Source organism: Bipolaris maydis, assembly GCF_028858645.1.
Source record: "Bipolaris maydis strain C4 unplaced genomic scaffold PSV08scaffold_13, whole genome shotgun sequence".
Lineage (NCBI taxonomy): Eukaryota > Fungi > Ascomycota > Dothideomycetes > Pleosporales > Pleosporaceae > Bipolaris > Bipolaris maydis.
In genome coordinates, this window is record NW_027093869.1 from 864297 (window position 1) to 884920 (window position 20624).

Consider the following 20624-nt stretch of genomic DNA (forward strand, 5'->3'; position numbering starts at 1 on the left):
GATTCTGTCGAATATCTAGATGTATATAGAAGTGATAAATGCGTTGCTATAGATAAAATTGATGGTGGTGGTCGTATAACTCGTGAAGCGCATTATTGAGATGAAGCAGGTGTCTTCGCACATCTGGAGAGAAGGTGTTTACACAATTGTAATTTAAAGTAGGCTTAAATTACTAATTATGATGTATGTGTAAAAAGCACAATAACTATTCGTTAGCCAAATTGAGAGTTCGACAACTTCCTGTCATCTATGTCATTCAAGTCCGAAGGCCACTGCAAGTTGCAGTCTAGTCTCACGCTTTGCCAAAGGTAATGCCCAAGCTGCGTATTTACTGCTTACTGCTCGTCTGCTGACATGCTGACGCTATGCTTGGTGGGTCAAGTGGGGCAGGAAGATTCCTACACACTGTGTGGTGCAAACGTTGTTGCAACTGCGTTCGAGGGAAAGGCGCAATCACCAAGGGCTGTATGTAGTGGGGTAGTATTTTCTGTAGTTTTTTGATGGCGAAGGGATTGCGGTTAAGCACCTCAGCCACTCGTTCGGAGCTTGCAACTTAGAGTCCCATAGCTTGTTGCAGTTATATCATTTTATTCACACCTTGCATCAAGTGCATCCTTGTCTAAGTACATGTATATTCCAGGCATTTTCCCTTTATGTTCCCTAGTTAGTCTACTTCACCGTATAGATAAAAGGAAGCAGAGGACGCTAGAAGACTGAAGTCGTAAGTAGGTAAGTAGGTATCATTTCGACACGAACAAATCCATATAAAAGCACACCGAGATTACAATATTCATGTGAAACTAATCGAATTAAGAGCATTATGCAGCATAGATACTTTTACCTACGAGGGTGTTACCGTGTTACATGTATGGAAGATAGAAACGATTACAATCGCTAAAATCTACTGCGCAAGATATATATCTCACCATTGCAGCACGTAGTCTAACCTATCCGCCGTAAATGCCAGTAAGAAGGCATGCAAATGGTAAGAAGAATCAGGTCTCGAGACTTGGTCTTTGCAGTATACCTGTACAGGTGACTCTAGTCTTTGGGCCCGCCGTTGCATGCTCTTTAGGACTGAAATACCTTCATCTAGCGAAGAAAATGTTGCAGCCGAGCTGTATAGTGCAGATGGATTAAGCTTCAAATTTTACTGTGCTGCTGACATTAGTAGATATGTTAGTTTTGCTTCTTTTCTACTACTACCATAGTACTTATCCTGATCAGGCGCACTGGATAGCTGATGGTCATGTTGAGCCATCCCTGAATATCTTTCATGGATGGCATAACATACCCACAGACGGTAGAGCTCAACTTTCCGTGGTGCATTGGGGTGCCAAACCAGAACCTAGACAAACACTTACCTTAGCTCTTATCTTCCCGGTACATGCCTTGTGCAACTTCTCTAATTGACTACCTACTAATCTCGCAACTAGCTTGTGAATACAAACTCCGCAACAATCATCAATCCATAAAGCTATGATCATGTACACCCAATCGACTTTGCTTGAAACTGCTGCCGCCTAGCGCTTAAGTACGCTACCTGACGTCTGTCCAGTGGAGACTGCCAAGCGGGTCTGGAGGCACGCGCTGTTGGCAATTTTGCGCAATCGCCTGTATATGGCCTTGTAGATAGATGCATGGGTAACAGAATCATCCGTTACCTCGTCGCAAACATTCAGAAGAAACGTGACGTCTCCCCAAGAGTAAATCTCAACGCCCTCATACTGAATACCATGCTTCAGATGTGTATCAGGGTGAAACATTCGACCGTTCTTGTCAGCAGCAACAGTGAATAGCCGAAGGATTGGATAACCCTCGGCCGTAAGAGCAAATTTGGGTTCCTCGCTCTTGGGGTCGCACAGCAGCCCGCACAAAACCATGTGAGGCATCTCTTGATCACCGAACACAACCATTGGCAACTCAGAATTGGCGCTCATGAATTCCTTTACTCCCTCGGTAGGCATAGTCCAACATGAATCGCCAGTGTAAGGGAAAGGTGGGCGAGATGCCGGATGAAACATAAACAGCCCAACTCGTATGGTGAACTGGGGCACATCGAATGTGTGAACAAGACGGAAATATTCGAATGGAAAGCCTTCGGGGCCGGCGACCCTGCAACGATAGCCAGTGACCTGGAATTGGGGCGGTTCGTCAATGAGTGCTGTATCCTGAATAATCAACATTTTAGTAAGAGCGTGCGCAGAAGAGAATAGAAATGCGCTACTGACCTCGGGTAGCTCGTGGCTAGGTACGTAGCGATGAATGAGATCTTCCAGTTTCATCGTGAGAAATTCTTGGAGTTGTTTCTGTTGTAATTGGTGCCGTTACTGGAGCACAGTGAGATTGGGTGGGTTAGTGGATAGAGAAGGGACGGGCGCAGAGGTGGGCTGCTAGGCAAACGCTGCTTTCTCAGCGACTTAACGACGCGTGCGCGCGCAAACGGAGCAAGCTGGTGAGATGGCTAGTATGAAATGATTGGTTGATCAGCCTCAGAAGATGCTGATATATAATGCACGGTCTCGAGAAAAAGACTTGGAACAGGCGTATGAGCAGACGATAGAAAAAATAGCAGCAGACTTGAATCAACGCTGTGAGATCGTACAAGTGCGTGATAGGCTCTCGCAGGACTAAATAGATGAAGAATCCGTCTTCACTTCGAAAAAGAAAGCGTATTTATACCTCCAATGTCCACGACCACTTTCACTCAATGCCCATCCAGCCGACGTTGTCACAAGGTCAGCTGTGGTTCATCGACCTGAGCAGCGGCGCGTAAGCGCTCGTAGATGTTCCTATACACATGCACATCGGAAAGTGTTTCGCTATTCAGCTTCTTATAGAGCTCAGAATCAAAGTTATCATGTCCCAAGAGTTGAGCTCAAGAATCTCATACTGGAAATCGTTGTCGAAACATATAGCTTGGCCAAACACCCAAGTATAGTTGCATGCGCCAACAGTGTACAGCCATGCACATTGAAGGCGCCCTACGAGTACATAATTGATCTCAATTATGCCATACACAGGTAGGTATGCAACCTAGTACAAGGCCTCCTTTCTACCAACATTCCTTGAATGCTCCGACAGCAGAGATCAGCTAACGCTCCAAGTGGCATTCCTCCTACCCAAGTCCACTGCTTGGGGGTCAAATTTACCAGCAAAATCTTTGCGAATGCAGTAAGGGCGGTTCCTAGAGTCCCTCACCATTTCGAGTACATTGTGGCCCTCCGTATCTTCGCCACGCTTGGTACCCACCAGCGTCACCCAGCTCTTATCACTCTCAAGCAGGTCCTTTCACTATCTGGCCGCCTTATTATCAAAATTCCAGTACATTTCACGAATGTATCGCCTTCTCTTAACAAATCCGCCCACCCAGTGCAGTTTCGCACATCTCCACATACATAGGCTGCAGGCGCAACCATTTCCCCTAGTCTCAAGAGAATTAGCCTTCCAATTCCCGTTCCTCAGGAAGCCATCCACATAATTCTTAAGCAATTCTTTGCTTCTAGTTTATAGAGCGGTGTCCAAAGGGTGAATGCGTAGGCCATACCATAGCTCGTAGAGGGCCGCCTACGCAATGTTACTAAAGTCGCCATAAGTAACGAATACTTACTTAGCCCCATGATAATCTGTTCTTTGATCTCCCCTCGCATATCTAATACTTCACCTTACATCACTCGAAGCTGCTTCTAGGTTACGGATGGGTTAAGTAGTGTAGAAAGGCCGTATACTGTGCCCTCGTTGATGTGTATACGACGAGTACACGGTATAAACAAGCACACCACCTCAAGAAGTTCGGCGGGCAGCCACTTCTAAGCAATTTTCGCGAACCAGCGAGCTTATATTAGGATATAGCGCGCACAAATGAGATATGGACCAGTAAGGTGTAAACCGTGGTGCAGAGAAGATAGTATGTATCTAGAGCAACTTCCATAGCGCGAGACAGCGAGGATCATCCAAGACCACAAAGGAATGTATCATGATGTCCAATACAGAAGGCAGTGGCAGTCAATGCCTAGTGGAATGCTGCTAACATAGCTTGCTGCCATCAGCGTTTTATTTTGTATGCTTCATCATCCATTTGTCGATTCAATGCGACGAGCTGGGCTTGGGGGTCGGCGGCGAGTGTGGCTTCGAGCCAGTCTGGTTCTTGCGGCAACTGTGTAGGTAGAGCGGCTGGGTACGAGGGCCAGCCGTAAGAACGATTGGGCCGCGCCATGGCTGGTTCGAGAAAATACAGTGTAACAGTCGGCGTGGTAGGTTGGTAGGTGCAGCTATTGACCATCCATGGCGGCATAATACCCGTAGAAAGAAATACAGATCTAGGGGCCAGAGGTCAAAAAGATAGCTGCGCACAGATGTTAAAATATTGCTGCCTAGAAAATGCGGGGTAAAAGTGAAAGTGAGTATATCTGCCTGTAAACATATCCATCTGCAGCTTATTGGGCAGCCGACTATAGCTTTTAGGACGTACTGTATCCTAAATTTGTATCAAAGAAGAAGTGTATGTGTGTGTGTGTGTGTGAGTGAGAGAGAGGAAAAAAACAGCGAATAGACAAGAGAAATGTATTCTTGAACGCAATTAACCACAGTAGAGGTATAAAAATAACCGCTATGCAGTCGGTGTCTGAGGGCGAGTATTCCAGACTGGCAGCTCCGTTCTCACTGGCCTCCAAGCATATGGAGCATGTCACAACCCAAATTTGTCTGCAAGGAACTTGGACTCTAGGATCTATTGACAAAGTATGCGTTAGATGGTTTTCCAGACCAATTGTATTTACTAGAGCTCTTGGAACAATAAATCGGGGTATAAATCGCTCGATTAGGGCATATAACTCTACCGCTACTAAACCTCCTTCAGAGCGGATCAGGCCTGCTTCTTCGCCTCGTATAAACCAGGCGCATATGCGCCAACCCTATTGAATCTACTCGTAGCTGGCACAAACATTCATAACCAATCAGTCGAAGTGTTGAGACACTGTACCCAAGACTACAAGCCCATAATCTCGCCGCGGCGCAGCTCGGCGTAGATCCTGCGATATACACCAGCAATCCCCTCTACACCTCGCGTATTACGAAACTCATCAAAGAAGTGGACAATGTTCCACGCTAGAATATGGATGGCTTGAAACCACTCGCCATCCACAGAGTATCCCCTCGAAGAGAGCATGACACCAGAAGCATTGGCTGTTACGGTGAAGAGTTGTATAAGGGCATCACCGTTATAAGTGATAGGGTATCGTCCGCATGCCCTGGGCGAAAAGCGAGCAAGTACCAGCTGTGGTATCTCAATGGATTGGTTGTCTCTGTTGCGGGCTACTAGCGCAGGTCCATTCTGGGTAATACCACAGTGACAGAAGGGTCGAACCGCTAGTAGCTCTGAGTCGGTCATGTGGAAGGGCGGGCGGGTCGCTTGGTTAAAGTAGATTATACCCACTGGAATCACGTAATTTCGGAAGTCGTCTTGTTGTATCCGTAATGCATTGCCAATCCGATGCGTACGAGCACGCTGGAGACGGTAGCGGTATTCGATTTGTGGCCCTCGCCATGCGGAGAGCTGCAAAGGCTCCTCGGGTAATTCATCAACCTAGGAGAGAGCTAGTTAGAAACACTCGCACTGAATAGCAAAATGTAATGGGTGGTACTGGTGGTAGATCTTCGGCTGTGACACAGCGCGAAACCAAGGTTTCCTGTTCATCCTTGCACAAGGAGTGTAGCGTGAGGGCCGGCATTGTGCACAAGTAGGACGAGATCAGTAAAAGAGGATAACTTGTATGAATTCTGAAGTTCTGAAGGTTTAAACAAGTAAGAAAGCAACGGAGGAGGGGTAAAGACAGCGCACAAAGAGTAGCGTGGGAGTGAAAGGCCACCTTTGCCTCCTTCGACTTCATTTCATCATTCACCGCTGGCTGTCCGAGCTGGCGAAATCACATCCACACCGTCTACTTGCACAGGATAAATGAGGACATCCATCATGTGGCGCAATTCTGGGATAGGATGATCTTGCATTTACCCTAATGCATTAGACAACTATGCAAGTACTATATCCCCAGGAGCTACTACAAATCCACACAGGAATGGCGTACCTGGTGATTACACAAAGTATGATCAACCAAGAGGCTGTTAATATACAGTGTCTAGACTCGCTAATATCCATTCCTCTCACTTTGGTGCCAATAGCTCGTTGTAGGTAGAACTATGCACTGCCATGCAAATTTCGTATAGAAACTGTACGAAATATGAGCTTACTCCTGTTTATGATATGAACCTCGTCGTATTCTTTTATGATTTCCACATGTGTGGCATGAGATATGTTTTTGTCATAATCTACTGCGGCAGTGAATTGAACATCGGTTTGGTCACTGGATAAGCCAAGGATGATATGGGAGGTCGTTGACTTTAAGCCACTGAACATGGCCAAAGCCAACGTTTTGAGGGTTGGTTGGGCGTAATCGGAACGAAAAGCAGATGATGATCGTGCAACGGCATGATGTCGAGAAGGGAATCATTTCGGCTAGGTAACTCAAGGAGATAAGTCCTCCGGCCGGCGCACTAGAGCAACCTTGACATGGCGAGCGAGGTTGGAATGGAATCATAAAAATAGACGCGTCCGTAGTGGAGGGAGCAGTTTGGTTGAAGATGTGGAATTCTATTCGTGATAATAAGTCCTCCGTAGTACGGCAGAGGGAGTTGGTAGGCACATGACCAATATATTTACACACCAATTTTTTTCGCGTCAACTCCATGAGTATTTCCACAAATGACAGTGAGGTGAAAGTAATGAAGCTCTGGATAAAGAAAATACGAAGCGCTAACAACTATAGGAACGCAGATCCATCACAAGGGATATCAGTGTTACAACAAAATAGCGATGGTATTTCTTTGGAGTCTACAAAGTGAATAGAAGCATGGCAGTGTAGTGCTGTAGTGAAGAGTCGTTCAGAGCAGGTAGCTGTAATATAGTAGACTGAGCAAGAAACATCCAAAAGTACGTAGCGCATATCACTCTTGATATGGACTTCTCTTTTCAGAATATACCTCAAGCTGGCGGTAGCTTACTCTGACGGCTCACCGCATCCGCCAAAAAAGATCAGTCCTCAAAAGCTCCGCAAACGCAGGCCGGCTCGCGAGTACTTACGTATGTATTCCAGCATTGACAATGCTCATCTGATGGACAAGAAAAACTGTCATGGAATTCATGCAGAAGAAGCTCCCCGTATTTGACAACGTAATTGCTATCCTGGAGCGAGTCGATGCCCTTCCGATGCCGTACTTCTACTTGCTCTTACTCTAGCAGCTCCTTTGAAGCACTCAACACGCGAACGCATCCGCACAAGTGAGAATAAAAGAGAATGAATGCTAAATTATAATATTAGGAAGCGCCAATGTTGAGCACTGCGACGTGGGCGAGCAGAACCCTGCTATCACTGTGTCGCGTACACAATACGAGATGGCCGAGAAGCCTTCTACAATTACTTACATTGACAAGCAGTCGTATTCGCAGGTGAATGCACCAGGTAAGCAGCGTAGGTTTCTCAGATGGGCTCTGCTTAAAATTAGGTGATGGATCTTAAGTGATACGATGCTCGACGGACCAGGCTTTGCAGCCCTTTCCTTCCATTCACGTGCTGCACATATCCAAAGGAAGGTAAAGTCGGTAAAGGACATTAGCATTCTTGTAGAAACCCGGTATGTATATCAGGAGTTTGCCGTTTTCTTTCTTTCTCTCTTTCTCTCTTTCTTACTTATATTGCATTTACATTGACAAGTTCTCTAGTTACAATAAGAAGGCCAACTCCACTTCCTCTCTGCCTTATAGAGTGCAATGCATGACGACTCCGACAAGAGATAAACAGTACAATGCGTCTTCGCAAGCCCCGCACATGCCATGCTTTGTGATGGTCACATCTCCGTTTGTGTTATATCATAAATGTAATCATGAGGAGATCCGCTTAAGCAATGAATATCGCCAGTCGTGCGAATGAGCACTGAAAGCACTGCCACAAGTAGAGGCAATGGTTGTGGCAAGCCTCCACAAATTCAGGTTACTAGACAAGCAGCTAACAAGGTTCTAGAGAAAGATCTCAGCATACCGACATGGCTCGCACAAACATGCACTTCGGTGTCGCCTGTCACCGCTGTCCATTGATACATCACCCCGCCAGTCGCGAAATTTGCTGCATGGAAAACCCAGCTAGCCTTTTTGCGGTGGTGCAAACGCAATATAGCGCCTTTTTCTAAAGTTTTGTGCAAACCTCGGCACTTGCAGCAAACGACGAGAGGCGAGCATTGTCAGCCCTCATTCACCCTGCTCATGATGTGATCACAACAATGCTATTAGCCAAGGTGACTGGGGAATGACGCACGCTATGCTCCCTCCTCATGTTCACCTCTCCGAGGTTATCCTAGGTATTGCCGCAACTTCAGCAAATCACAACAGCAGCAGCGACAACAACAACAACAACGGCGGCAGTGGCAACACCTGAAATACCTTGTTTTCCTCTGCAGCAATGTCACAAACTAAGCCCCGGGCAACTCCTTTCTCCAAACTTAGCGCTGACCACGTATTGGAGATATGCAAGCATCTTTCTAACACTGACATGTACTCTCTTACGCTGACAAGCCGCCACACTATGACCGCACTTCGACGATTGTACAAGGACGTCGAGCTCCTATCGCCCGATTCGGCAAAGGGCTTCAGTCTGCTCGAGAGTATGGCTGACCCTCAGACACCTTACCGTTCCCTTGCCCTTACAAGCCTGCGAATCGATGGAACTAGTTCCAAGGACTGGCATTATTTGCCCAGAGGTCGCAAGGGCAGTAGCATTGTAGATGCCATACTAGAACAATGCCTACCAGAACAACCACCACCAAACGCCCATCAAGACGTGCGGGATACGGTTGAGGAAGCTTACAGCGTGTGCCGCGCCAGCCTTTATGCCTCCACCTGTATCGGCCCTGCTTCGATTGCACTCGCAATCACCCTGGCGAAGAACATCAAGTCTATCGAGTGGATGATGATCGGTACTGGCCTCACATGCACGCCGTTGAAGCTCATAAAGCTCGTTATATCTGCGAAAGTCGCCTGCAGTCTCCCAGTATTCCCTACGCTTTGCCATTTGGAATGGCGCCTCGACAATACCGACGCATGTGTGCCAATAGTACCAAGCCTGAAACGCCTCATCATACACGGCTCGATGGGTCAGAACGTGTCTTTTGACCTCACAGCCATGGTCAACGACACCAAAAGCCAGCTCATGGAGGTGATAATGTTGGGTATGGATATGACAGTACCACTCACGGAGCTCTCAAACTTGGGCCACCTGCACCATCTCCGTAGCCTTCGAATGCGCGATTTCTCACGGGATAACCAGCAGAACTATCATGAACTCTTCAAGCTTCTTAATCAGAATTCTCCACAGCTTGAAACAGTCGACTTAGACTTTGAGTACACGGACTTCGGTGACAGAACCCAGGAGACTGTTCCCAAGTCCCTACAGCCCCAACTGGACCTACTTACCAACCTCAAACACGCCAAAGTTCACAGCCAGCTCCTGTGGTCGAGCCCATTTGACATGAACTTGTCAGAGATGTACGACGCACTTCCACCAAACTTGGAGTACCTGGTGTTAGTAGGCTTGGACCTTGGTGCCATCCTTCAGCTTGACGAGGACGAAAACGACGAAGAGATGAACGACGAGAACGACGAAGAGATGGAGTACGAGACGACGGATACTAACGGGGATATTGTTGTCGCTGACGAGGTGGACAATGAAATTCTAGAGCGAAGCGACCCCGACCCGTTTTCCATACGCCATTTACGGACGGTCCTGCCATACCTGACGCGTGTTGGGTTCAGGTTCGATTTCAACGTGACCACTATATCCGATCTCGATCAAGAGCTGCAACTTGCCGATCGGGCTTTGAGGTCGTTGGTGGCGAGTGCTAAGGCACTGGGTATAACACTGGGCATCTATGTGTGTTGCATGGAAAGTGACAGCTGCGACATTTTTTACATGGGCGACGACATACAGGTGGCGCAGATAAAAGAGTAACTGCCTTCCACAAGTACTACGGTTGCCGTGTGAACGTTCCCTTGCTTTATCCACAGATTATAGGCTCTCGCCTACATATAAGCCATTGTAGCAATCTGGGTTTCTGTAAGACATTCCGCTTCCAATTGTACTCTCTTTTCGAAAGCACTGTTCTTGCTGCCGGCACAACGCATTATCACTTCATAGTTTCTCTTTTGCCGTAACCTGTATCTTGAACAATAGCTTGTCAACCTCTTGCATAACTACGCGTTATATTACCGTCGCATGCCATCGCGCAAGGAGGATATAGACTCAGGGAAGTAAGGCAGTTCGCGGAAGTTCACTACCGTAATACCTGTATTACAGGCAAGTCTGATTCTAAACTACGCAACAAAGATTTCAAAGCGTTGTTTACCCACGGTGCATAAAGCTTTTGGAGCAGTGAGACAGAGTTGCTCCATCATACCTTCCCTGTCGTCTTATGCATCGATACTCGACAAAATAAATTCTCCTCAATTGTTTGCATTGATGGTTGCGTACATTAATCTCCAATATTCTATTCGAAGAAAGAGAATATATCGTAGTTTAACCGACCAAACCGAATTATCTTTTGATGTCCATGGCTTAAGCTAGAAGAATCGGCCGCCTAGGACTCTCACTATGTATCCATCGCACGGGTGTCTGGAACTCGACCATCTGTGTTAATTATGCCTCTCTTTATTCTCTTATCTAATAGTAATAATAAAAACAGCAGGGGAAATGGGTAACAGCCTACGGACAGCTCACCAGTCGGTCCGATCAAGGTAAGTATATTTTCTTCTGTTCTCTCGCTCTCACTGAATGATGGTAGTAGCCTAAGAAAAGCTCTTCAAAGCCCTGAAATGACTTCGATGGTACCTTGGCCGCATTCCCTGAGCTCTCTCGCTCCGGCGCCGCTCAGTACCCATGGTCCCCTTCTTATCATGGTCAAGCTCAGAGTAGGTGTTTTTGCACACAGCCACCTTAGCGGTATGGTCGTCAAATTCACTCTGGTCGCACCTCATGCGCTTCAGGGCACCCGCATTATTGAATTGGGTGCAAAAGCGAAAGCTGTTAAGTTTCCCGCTAAAACCAAGGCTGCCATGTTGTGCGCCAAAGATGCTAGGCTTGAGGTCAATGCCATGATGGAAGATGTGGACGGAGAATTATGAGAATCGCAGCAAGAGGCAAAAGAAGAGCAGAAAGGGGGTGAAAGGGAGGAAAAAATGGGTGGGAAAGTCTAAGGGTGGTCTTCCCCTTGGCTATTCAGCCAGTTTTGGCCTTGGTAGCTCCTGTTAGCTGATCAGCAATGTGTGGATCTTACGGATGCGTTAATTGCGTTTCTTAGTGATACTGCTCTTAGTCTTCCCCGTACGCGACTTCGTCGGGCTAGTCCTGAGGTGGTTTCTCTAGCGCATCGTAGGGCATGCTGTTCTCGTAAGTAGAGCCGCGCGGCTTGGCGAATGTTGATTATTGGTAAACCGATTAGTACTACAACGGTATGCGAGCTCAGCAGATAACAGCCTTACCGTGTTGTCGTTTGTCGCAAGATACATGACGAAGGTCGCCTTAAAGGACTTTGTCCACGGCATGAACACCGGAACTGACGTTGTACTGTCGTGAAACGTTTTTCGCTTTTGTTTGTACAACTGCTTAATGTGTAAGAACAGTGCGTTATTCAAGTGTGGATAATTTCCACCAAAGTGCTCGTCTCTATTCTCGGGAAAGAATTCACCCAGGTGTTTTCAAATCCACGTCGACTTGCGCAACGGCCCCATGGACTTTTCGTCGATGATGGAATATTGGAGAGAACGAAACATTTCTTGCAGTGTACGAAGGTTACCGGGCGACAGTGCTTGGTGTACCTTTTCCTTTACTAGCAGTCGAAGAAGCGAATGTAAAGTGCTACCACCAAAATTGCAAGCAGCAACCCCTGTAGGAGCTGCCCGAATGACAACGGAGGCTATGCCAAGGTCGCTAGCAATGCGCTCAACTTTGGCACACATGGACATGATGACAGTGGTATCTGCTTTGTCGTCAACGTGGAGGAGCAACTGCCTCCGTAGAGGCTCGTTGTCGGATACACCCTTGAAGTGGTCGACAAAGGTGTCCCAAAGCAACCTTTGCTTGATCTCGACCTGCTTGTACGAAGTAACAGACCCAATGTTGCGCGTACCTACTGATAATCCACTTTTTGTATCTTTCACCAGTCGGCCTGAAGGTCGGTGTAGCTGCCCACATGGTCGCTACAATCAACGTTATCCTCTGCGCGGCGTCCAAGCAGATCCCATGAGTCGACATTACCGCCGTTGCGATTTGGGAGCTCCTGGGAGAGTTCACCCCATTCAGCGTCCACGTCGTTCAACGCTTCTTCATCGGAATCTTCTTGTGTGCCCTTACGGATAGACGGCTCTGGATTGGCAAGCGGGTCGTCGAACCCATCGTGTGGATGGGCGCAACGCTCTTGACACATTTCATACGCCTCGAAATACGTGTCGTAAGGCTCATCGTGGATAGCTGGGAGGGAGAGGAGGTCTTAGAGCGCCCCTCTCCCAGAAAGACTCGCCCAACCAAGGCCATGGCCCATCGCAGCTGACTGCCGAGCTTGAGGCTGCTCAAGACTCAAACTCTTCCTCCCATGGCGCCTACCCCTCCAACCAGCAGGGCGACTTCGGCCATGTTGGCTCCCTTGTCGTAGGCAGCAGCGGAAGCGGCAGCGACGATGACTACCTGGCCTGGTTTCGGCAGCGCAAGACGAGCATCAGCTTCAATGACGAGGTCCGCCTCGACTCGGGCGAAGGCGTCGGCCTGGGCGTGCCTGTCCCCAAGAGTGCACGCCAGTCGCAGTCGCGCCACCCTGGAAATGGAAGCTACTCTGACGAGCACGACTATCTCGAGCTGCCTTATGCCGCACGCAGAGGCATGCAGTACCACATCGGCGGCTCTCGATTCCCCCTCTCCCAGGCCCCCATTGACGGTCTGGCCCGAAACAACGAGTATCCCGACCAGATTGCTGCGCTGACGTCTGATGCTACGGCATTATTGGATCTGGACGGGTCATATCGCAAACATCATCCAGGACTTGGTTCCTCGTATCAGACGGCGCTGGCTCCCCATTTGGCTCACGGCGTCGTGGCGTTCGTAACGTCGTCGTGGATTGAGGCTATGCAAGGGCGACAGTGTGCACAAACCATGACTTTTAGAGATGGCTAACGCCTTTGAGACGCGCCAGTCGACAAGTGCTTGGGTCACCTCAGGACATCCTCGCTCTACCATTTGCTTGCTCGCATTTTCTAGGCAGTCCTTCTTGACGCTCTCGGTTATGTCCCTGAACTTCAAATCTGGATCCTTCTCTCGCAAATAAATTACTGAAAACAAAACCATCTCAACCCCAGACTGTATTTCTGTGGCTTTATTAATGCCGATATCCACGAAACGACAAGAGGTTCCTTAACCAGAAAGGTCGGAAGACGTCCTGCTCATCATTTGATCTCTTGTTCTGCCTCAGACTCACACTTTCGCATGTATGTCAGCCTCATATACTGTTGCTGTAGCACTAACTCTAAGGTCTCGAATATAGCGATAGTTTGATTGCATTAGATGTTACAGTTGAGTAGCTGTTAGAAGCATGAACCCCGTTAATGATAGTATATAATATTGACCGTAGATTGACCGATCGTCTCTAGAGAGGGAGATGAGGCGACACGGATAACAATGAATCAATTCTTTTCACAATTTCCCTTACGCACTAATGAGTATAAAAGTAGAGAACGAGAAAGCATATTGGGAAATGGAAGAGAGACCACAATCATTTGCTGGAAAGCGAAGAAAGACTGAACAAAGCAAAAAATGACCAAAAATGACTGTTGGATGATTAAGGTGCAGATGTGATGACTGAGAAAGAACAAGTAGAAGCATCGTAAGAAATCCATCGATTCTGCTGTAGATGTGGTCAGAAGCGACAAACAAAACTCCACGTATCGACTTACTTTCGCAATCGCGTAGCCCAACCTAAGCACCCTACTGATACGATTCCTAGTGGTGCTCGCCGATTCGAGATATCTCTCTTCCTCATTGCGCTCCCTGGCAAACCAATTCTCGGGGAAATATCCGTGCGCCCAGATCAAGCCTCTGGTGAGGTAATCCTCGGGGAGTGGCAGCTCGTCTGGCCTCTCATCGTCTGCTGGAAACAGGGCTGTAGAAAGCAAGGTGTTGATGTTTTCTGAGTTGCTAGTGTTCGTCTGGGAGTGAGATTGAGATTCTGTTTCCAATAACTTATTAAGGAAAGTGACGAGATCGGACCAGGGCGTGTCTTTGATGAGGTCAAAAATGTATGCGCAGGAAGAGAATGATGAAAGGGAAGTAAGAAAGGCGAGCATGATGTTGATGTGCAACAGAACGTTCTTGTCGCCGAGCCTGCGGAGGGCGAGAGCAAAGGTGGCGTTAGAGAGGAGCTGGGCATTTTTGAATGTTTGTTGCGCAGCGAGCTGTTCTAGCTTTTTTTGAATCTGGCTTAGGGTGACGGAAGGTTTAATCGGGTCCTGCTGCTCTATTGCAGATGCTGTACGTGACTTCTCTTCTGGAGCAGTAGAAGGTGGATTTTTGGCTCTCTCTGAAAGCTGGATGAGAAAAGCTTGGCGGAGAGCATTGTCATCAACTCCATAGTCAAACCAACCTGCAATGTTCGTAACGGCGACCCATACGCCTCGATCCTTCCATTCCGCCGTAACTCGACCGATATAGTTATCCAAGCTGTCCAGGAACTCGGCCTTGGCCATTAAGAATTCTTCCGATGCCCTGTCGTCCTTGACCGAACGTCCCAGAAACTGTAAACCATGGGGCTTGATGAAGCTGATGTCGATGGGAAGAGCGTGCGGAAGACTAGCGGCGTTGTGATCAACGACGGGATCTAGAAGAGTCCGGATTGACTCGCGCGCACCTGCAAAGCGCTTGACGCAAGTCAAAGACCGGGAATAGTAGTAGATCTGCTGGAGAGCATCGGGTCTCGCCAGAATCGCCAAATGGTGGTATAGACGCCCAACAATTGGGTTTTTGTCCGCTACTTTCGTGTACCAGGATCGTGCTACGCCTGCCCACGTGTCACAGTCACGGACGTCCTCATCCTCCATAGCCATACGGTATCTCCCCAGATCACCCAAACATTCCATCCAAATATCTTCAAATGCAGGAACCGTCTCGCAAAGTAAAGCCAGTATCTGATAGGCCAAGTATATGAAGGCCAGCATATATTCCATGCTGTCGGGAAGACGCTGTCGAAGTAACTCCAAAAAGGAATGAATGCCATGCTTCCACATACGCGCGGGCATAGAACGCTCGACTGCTAGGCGACGAAGCGCCGGAGAAGCGGAAGGATGTTGACTGGCTAGAAAAAAATCATGATGCTCATGTAAGAGGGTGCGGTGTAAAGCTATCAATGCCTGCCAGTGATCAGAAGGTAGCTTTGTATTAGGATCATGTACAGCGGCTGCTTGGGCACGATCAACGTGTATACACTTATTTCCAACCATAGCAAGTCCAGAGTACATGGAATTGACCTTCTTTACAAGATTTTCTTGTAATATTTGAGGTAATTTCAGCTGTAACAGAAATTCAGGATACTGCGTACCATATTGCTGGACAAAAGTTATGGACTGCGGAGCATTTCCCCGGTCCTCCAAATATTTAGCGAGTGCCCAGGAATAGGATCCATCGTGACCAGAAGCATAGGTGTTTTGAGAACCATTGACAGTATCCAGGTGAAGATTTCCAACATCAGGCAAAGGCAGCCTGTCTGTATCTGCAATAGATGAACCCCTACAAGGAGTTGAATAGTGAGCTTTAACAGTCATTTTGCGACTAAATGTCTAGGTTCAACCGTCAGACTGATACCTTCGCCTGCTAAGCTGGCGAATATGTAGCAGGTTTGCGCAGGGTATACGCACGTCTTAGATGGGCGTGGGCTGAAACTTGCAGATGAAACGAAGCCAGTAAAGGCTAGAAAGAAGATGACTGGGAAGTGACAGAGGGGATGTTGTCCAAGCGAGGTGTGGCTTTAGTGATGATAGAGACAGATTTTATGAAGGATACAAGAATCGGCAAAGAATGGATGACATATTTGGCTAATATCGAAGCTACAAAAGTGTCCTGGGTGCCCTCCTCTGATTCTGACAGACCAGCTCAAGGCTATAACTAAGCAGCCTTGAGGCCCGCCCACCAGGCAACACGATAGCGAAGCGAAGAAGGCAACCGTCATTTTGTGCAGTCCTCCAGGCGCATGCAAGCTCCCAACGCACGCGCCACGTACCTTGTCATCCGGATCCTGTTCACGGCTGACTTAACGTATCTGGCCCTGTGGCAATATTGGCGGGCTCTGCCTGATGACGCCGATTGCCCCTATTATGCTTTCTAGTATTCGACCAAAGGAAGCTGCGTCGGCTGATGCATCCAGTGCCGGCATCACTCCTTGGATGCAACTCCTTCGACACAATGAGGATGAAGACGAGCAAGTGTATGAGCGCTTTAGCACTGACTTCTGCTAAGTGCGGCTGGCTTTCTAGATCGATCAGGATTATACACGCACTGCTCCGCGGGCTTGACCTGGTCACCAAGAATGCTCGAGTGTTTTATGTTTGTGCAATCGATCGACAACTCCTCGCTTATGACGTGCCACCAACCACCAGCCAAACAAAGAGCACGGATGCGAACAGCGTTGGCAGAAGATGGGAAACGCCCCTGAACACGTTCCGGTTGATTTAATCTGCCGTCTTCAGCTCGCCGCCCTTGTTTAGGCCACCAGCTTTGCCCATCCCCTCGTAAGCCGGCAGTGTTGCCCACTGCCGCAAGTGAAGGACAGAAAGGACACAATCACACAGTACCTCGCCCTCATAGCGCACTGCTAGCCTATGCTAGCCTATCATACTGGTTCAGGCAGCATCTTTTGACTCATCTTGCCGCTCTGTACCCTTGTTGCCGTGCCCTCGGAGCTGTGTCGTGGCTCCGAGCCTTGCCTGCATCTCGTGTCCACCCGCTCTCGATCCTGGGCTTGCATGCGTCTGAAACTCTTATCTGCTTGGTTGAAGTGCGATAGCCCTTAGCTAGGACCCAGCGGTGAGGCGAAAGTGAGATTGCATCGCTAATTACCTGTACACATGTTGGCATTGTTTGTGAGTGCTTGGTAAACAAAGCGGGTCAGGCCATGCAGTGCACCATCATGCGCATATGCTAGGGCAGCTAGTTGCTGTCGAGTCTTTTAGGTGCCTACGAAACGAGCTTGTGATAGCAGCAGGTATAGGGGGAGGGCCTGGCCTCGTAAGAGCGAAAACGACGAAAGTCTTCAAGCATCCATTCATCATCTCCAGTATCTCCTGTCTCAAAGATGAATATTAGTCATCGTAATCTAAATAGGGTTATCCTGAGATTGGCATCGTAGGCAAACCTCATTCCGAAGATAACCATCTCCCCTGCAATATGGTCATAAGACTTCGCGGTTTTCTTAAGCTATTGTGTTCTATTGTTGCAATTTGCTGCGCCACTCGGACTCGTCTCTTCCACCGGAGGCGCTGATGACCAGGATGCATAATACTTACCAATTACGCTATGCTTGCCATTGCTTATCTCTCCGTGTTCTAATCAATCGTGGTCTGCATCAAGATTATAACCCGGCTGGGAATGTAGCTTGACGTTTTTGCTCTACGTAAATGTGCGCCCTTTTTGAACAGTTTGGTGTTGATTGTAAATTGCTAACGCTTTCTTCACAAGCATCATCTACTCGATTGCCGTTTACTCCGCCTTCTCTAAATCACTCAGTTGATATATCATTCAGGACGCACCTGTGACCCCATGCTTTGCCCCTGGCGGCTGCTGTTGAAAGCTGAACCTTTGACTCGTTTTCTCGCCAGTCCCCTAGGGACTGGCCGTAGTATGAAGCTAAAGCTCCAAGGCATGTCTTCTGGTTATAGAGCCGACTACTGTTAATATGCGGAGAATTCTATAGGTAGAAAGACCCAGCAAACGCCACCATTGTGTACAAAAGTATAACCATGGTGAAATGGTCACTTAATCGCCCATATACAGTCCTCCTAGGGCGTGAATATTCTTCTTTTGGGTATCTTATGCCGTGCTCATTGCCTTTCTCCAATGCTTCTTCTGCAGTAACTTGTACAGGCGGCCACAAAACATAGCTCACTGGAATCCAGCAGCTTACCAGCTGCCCCAGCCACCACATTGGAGGCCAACCAATCGTTGTCAGCAGAAACACCCACGGACTGCGATGAGATGATACTGGGTCTGTCGAATAAGCCGTACCAATGTGAACATTTCGATCAAGGCCGCGGACAAGATTGAGCGAGAAACCGAGGATACAAGCTATAATGTAGAGCACATGCATCCAAACCTTCTGATGCAATATCAGTGCATGGACACGTACCATGAGGCTCGGGGCATTAGGGTGCCGATCTTCGATTTTCGCAGCCAGACTTCCACTAGGCACAAAACCAGGCTTCGTCCCACCTAACCAGGACGGCAGAATGAAGCCTCGCAGAAACGCGAGCGTGTAATACGGTACAAGCCAAACATCCGCTTGGTCCCAGCGCATAGCATCTCTGTAACCAACAAACAGGGCCATGCTCGCTTTGTGCGCTGTATCAGAAAATATCCAAAAGCCAACAAGCCGTAAGAGCCAAACTAGTTGCCAGCGCTCATTGTAAACGACGAAAGGGTACCCGGCTAGCAGGGCGAGGGGGCTGCCGATGAAACCCAACCATGTTAGGGCGCTATTAACAAGAGAGCCTGCGCCAAAGACAAATCCGGCGAGGCGTTGACGCGCAGTGCAATGTTCGACTCTTTGGCCCCAGAGGCGGAAATTGATCTACTGAAACTTAAGTGTTCTGTCTTGAAATAACGGCATCAGACGTTGCCCACGATATATACATACCTTGAATGCGGTTTGAATATTGCCAATGGTCTTTTTAAAATGTTAGCAAACGAGGACTCAGATCATAAGTCTCCCACTCACCCATCGTGTTCGCTGCTTGATATGCCCACCCAATGTCTCAGGCATCTCCCCGCACTGTAGGACCTCATCAACATACGCTACGGACCACCCTTTTCCTAGCAGCAAAGAGCTACATGCAGTATCCTCACTAATTGAGAATATAGGGAATCCGCAAATTTTTTCCAATGCTTCCCTACGTGCTAGGTATCCGGAGCCTACACAGTCTGCTGCACCAAGTCCCTCGTGAACAAGCTCCGTTACGGCGTAGAAGTAATCTAGATCCTGCCGCAGGGTATCGTTCCTCGGTATGTTCCAGAAGTACTGTGGAGGGCATACCATGCCCATTTTAGGGTCAGAAAGTATATGCGGCATCAATGCTCGAAGCCATCCTGGCTTCACTATCATGTCGACGTCCAGACCAGCAACGAACTCCGAAGCTGGAACCCCAAGGTTTCCACTGTACTGCAGTCCATGATTCAAATTTCCTGCTTTCTTTTGCGTTTCCTTTAGTACAACAAGACAAAAGGCCTATCCAGAATGTTCGTAAAGGATTTACTCACATAACCCTGTGATGATTCCCTGCTAGTGTAATATGCGAATGAATATCTTTTTCGCACACGCGCCATCTCATTTTTCAACTCTTGAGATTGGCCATCGTCGCACAAGATGACGTTTAGACAGCTGGCAGGCCAGTCTGTCTCACATGCAGCTTTCACTACGTTGAGAATGGTACCGAGGTCCTCTCCACACGCTGTTATTAGTACAGATACTACTGGGGTACTGTCCCCTTCAAAGTAAAGTTTGCTTCGCTGCGGATGCTGAGACACTAGTATGCGGTTGCAATAGAGGAGAATGGTCGGTATGTATTGGAACAATTCGACAATGAGAAAAAACCACGCTAGACCCAAACCGGGCTCGCTTTGTGTATGTCTGCTGGCAATGAAGTATACCCGAAGACAAAAGTATGCAATAAGACAAAGTGGGGATATAACGCCGGTAATGCGAACAAGTGGCCAAAGTGAATTCAGTGCCAGAGCCATTTTTAGATGGGCATGAATGACGCTCTTTGACCTATGCTCTGAGTTCCGGAGTATCTATACGAGTACGAGTAGAGTCCTGATTAGACATTTGCAATGCTGCGCGTACCCTAATTTCCGCTATTGTTCATGCTTACATGTCGACTTCGCATTAGTGTGAGTCGCGAGTGATCTTCCAACTAACTAACTTAGGTAAGTAGTTAGCTTATATGCTTATGGCGAATATTTACAAGCAAAAAACCTGCAATTGATCCTGACACAACCGTGCCTATCTGCACGCTGCTTTGATACAATCACTCAGTCTGTGATGACTTTGGATTCATATCTTATCAAATTAACCAGTCAAAAAAGAAAAAAGGAATGTAAGTAGGCGAGTCCAAAAGCTTGTAAGAGCCCCAAAGATCGCTAAAGCTAGCCGAATCCTCCTTCAAGGACATAACCGTCTTTTGTTCAACATCAACAAGGATAGTGAGAAGCAAAGGAAGACACGCTCACCGGTCTTACAAGGTAGTAAAGGCCAAAATTAAGTAGTAAGCTATGGGGACC

At 47.9% G+C, this 20624-nt stretch overlaps 6 protein-coding genes across 6 annotated transcripts; 2 read left to right on the top strand and 4 right to left on the bottom strand.

Annotated features, from left to right (window-relative positions):
• Nucleotides 1-1523: 1523 nt before the first annotated feature.
• PSV08DRAFT_186716 (uncharacterized protein) lies at nucleotides 1524-2285 on the bottom strand (the record flags this gene model as incomplete). The annotated part of the gene is made up of 1 exon (XM_066091934.1): nucleotides 1524-2285. The coding sequence occupies one exon, from the start codon at nucleotides 2283-2285 to the stop codon at nucleotides 1524-1526; it is 762 nt and encodes a 253-aa protein (XP_065948385.1).
• A 2702-nt stretch (nucleotides 2286-4987) lies between these two features.
• PSV08DRAFT_250706 (uncharacterized protein) lies at nucleotides 4988-5729 on the bottom strand (the record flags this gene model as incomplete). The annotated part of the gene is made up of 2 exons (XM_066092416.1): nucleotides 4988-5584; nucleotides 5616-5729. The coding sequence occupies 2 exons, from the start codon at nucleotides 5727-5729 to the stop codon at nucleotides 4988-4990; spliced, it is 711 nt and encodes a 236-aa protein (XP_065948386.1).
• A 1012-nt stretch (nucleotides 5730-6741) lies between these two features.
• On the top strand, nucleotides 6742-9946 carry PSV08DRAFT_373667 (uncharacterized protein; the record flags this gene model as incomplete). Its single annotated transcript, XM_066093247.1, has 8 exons — nucleotides 6742-6893; nucleotides 7029-7135; nucleotides 7374-7514; nucleotides 7596-7686; nucleotides 7775-7972; nucleotides 8339-8406; nucleotides 8506-9856; nucleotides 9898-9946. The coding sequence occupies 8 exons, from the start codon at nucleotides 6742-6744 to the stop codon at nucleotides 9944-9946; spliced, it is 2157 nt and encodes a 718-aa protein (XP_065948387.1).
• Nucleotides 9947-10993: 1047 nt separating this feature from the next.
• Nucleotides 10994-13262, top strand: PSV08DRAFT_229141 (uncharacterized protein; the record flags this gene model as incomplete). The annotated part of the gene is made up of 2 exons (XM_066092232.1): nucleotides 10994-11203; nucleotides 12567-13262. 2 exons carry the CDS (start codon nucleotides 10994-10996, stop codon nucleotides 13260-13262), a joined length of 906 nt encoding a protein of 301 aa, XP_065948388.1.
• Nucleotides 13263-13923: 661 nt separating this feature from the next.
• On the bottom strand, nucleotides 13924-15577 carry PSV08DRAFT_229142 (uncharacterized protein; the record flags this gene model as incomplete). The annotated part of the gene is made up of 2 exons (XM_066092233.1): nucleotides 13924-13989; nucleotides 14039-15577. The coding sequence occupies 2 exons, from the start codon at nucleotides 15575-15577 to the stop codon at nucleotides 13924-13926; spliced, it is 1605 nt and encodes a 534-aa protein (XP_065948389.1).
• Nucleotides 15578-18036: 2459 nt separating this feature from the next.
• On the bottom strand, nucleotides 18037-20081 carry PSV08DRAFT_186604 (glycosyltransferase; the record flags this gene model as incomplete). Its single annotated transcript, XM_066091927.1, has 4 exons — nucleotides 18037-18915; nucleotides 18982-19011; nucleotides 19063-19533; nucleotides 19602-20081. 4 exons carry the CDS (start codon nucleotides 20079-20081, stop codon nucleotides 18037-18039), a joined length of 1860 nt encoding a protein of 619 aa, XP_065948390.1.
• Nucleotides 20082-20624: the final 543 nt, after the last annotated feature.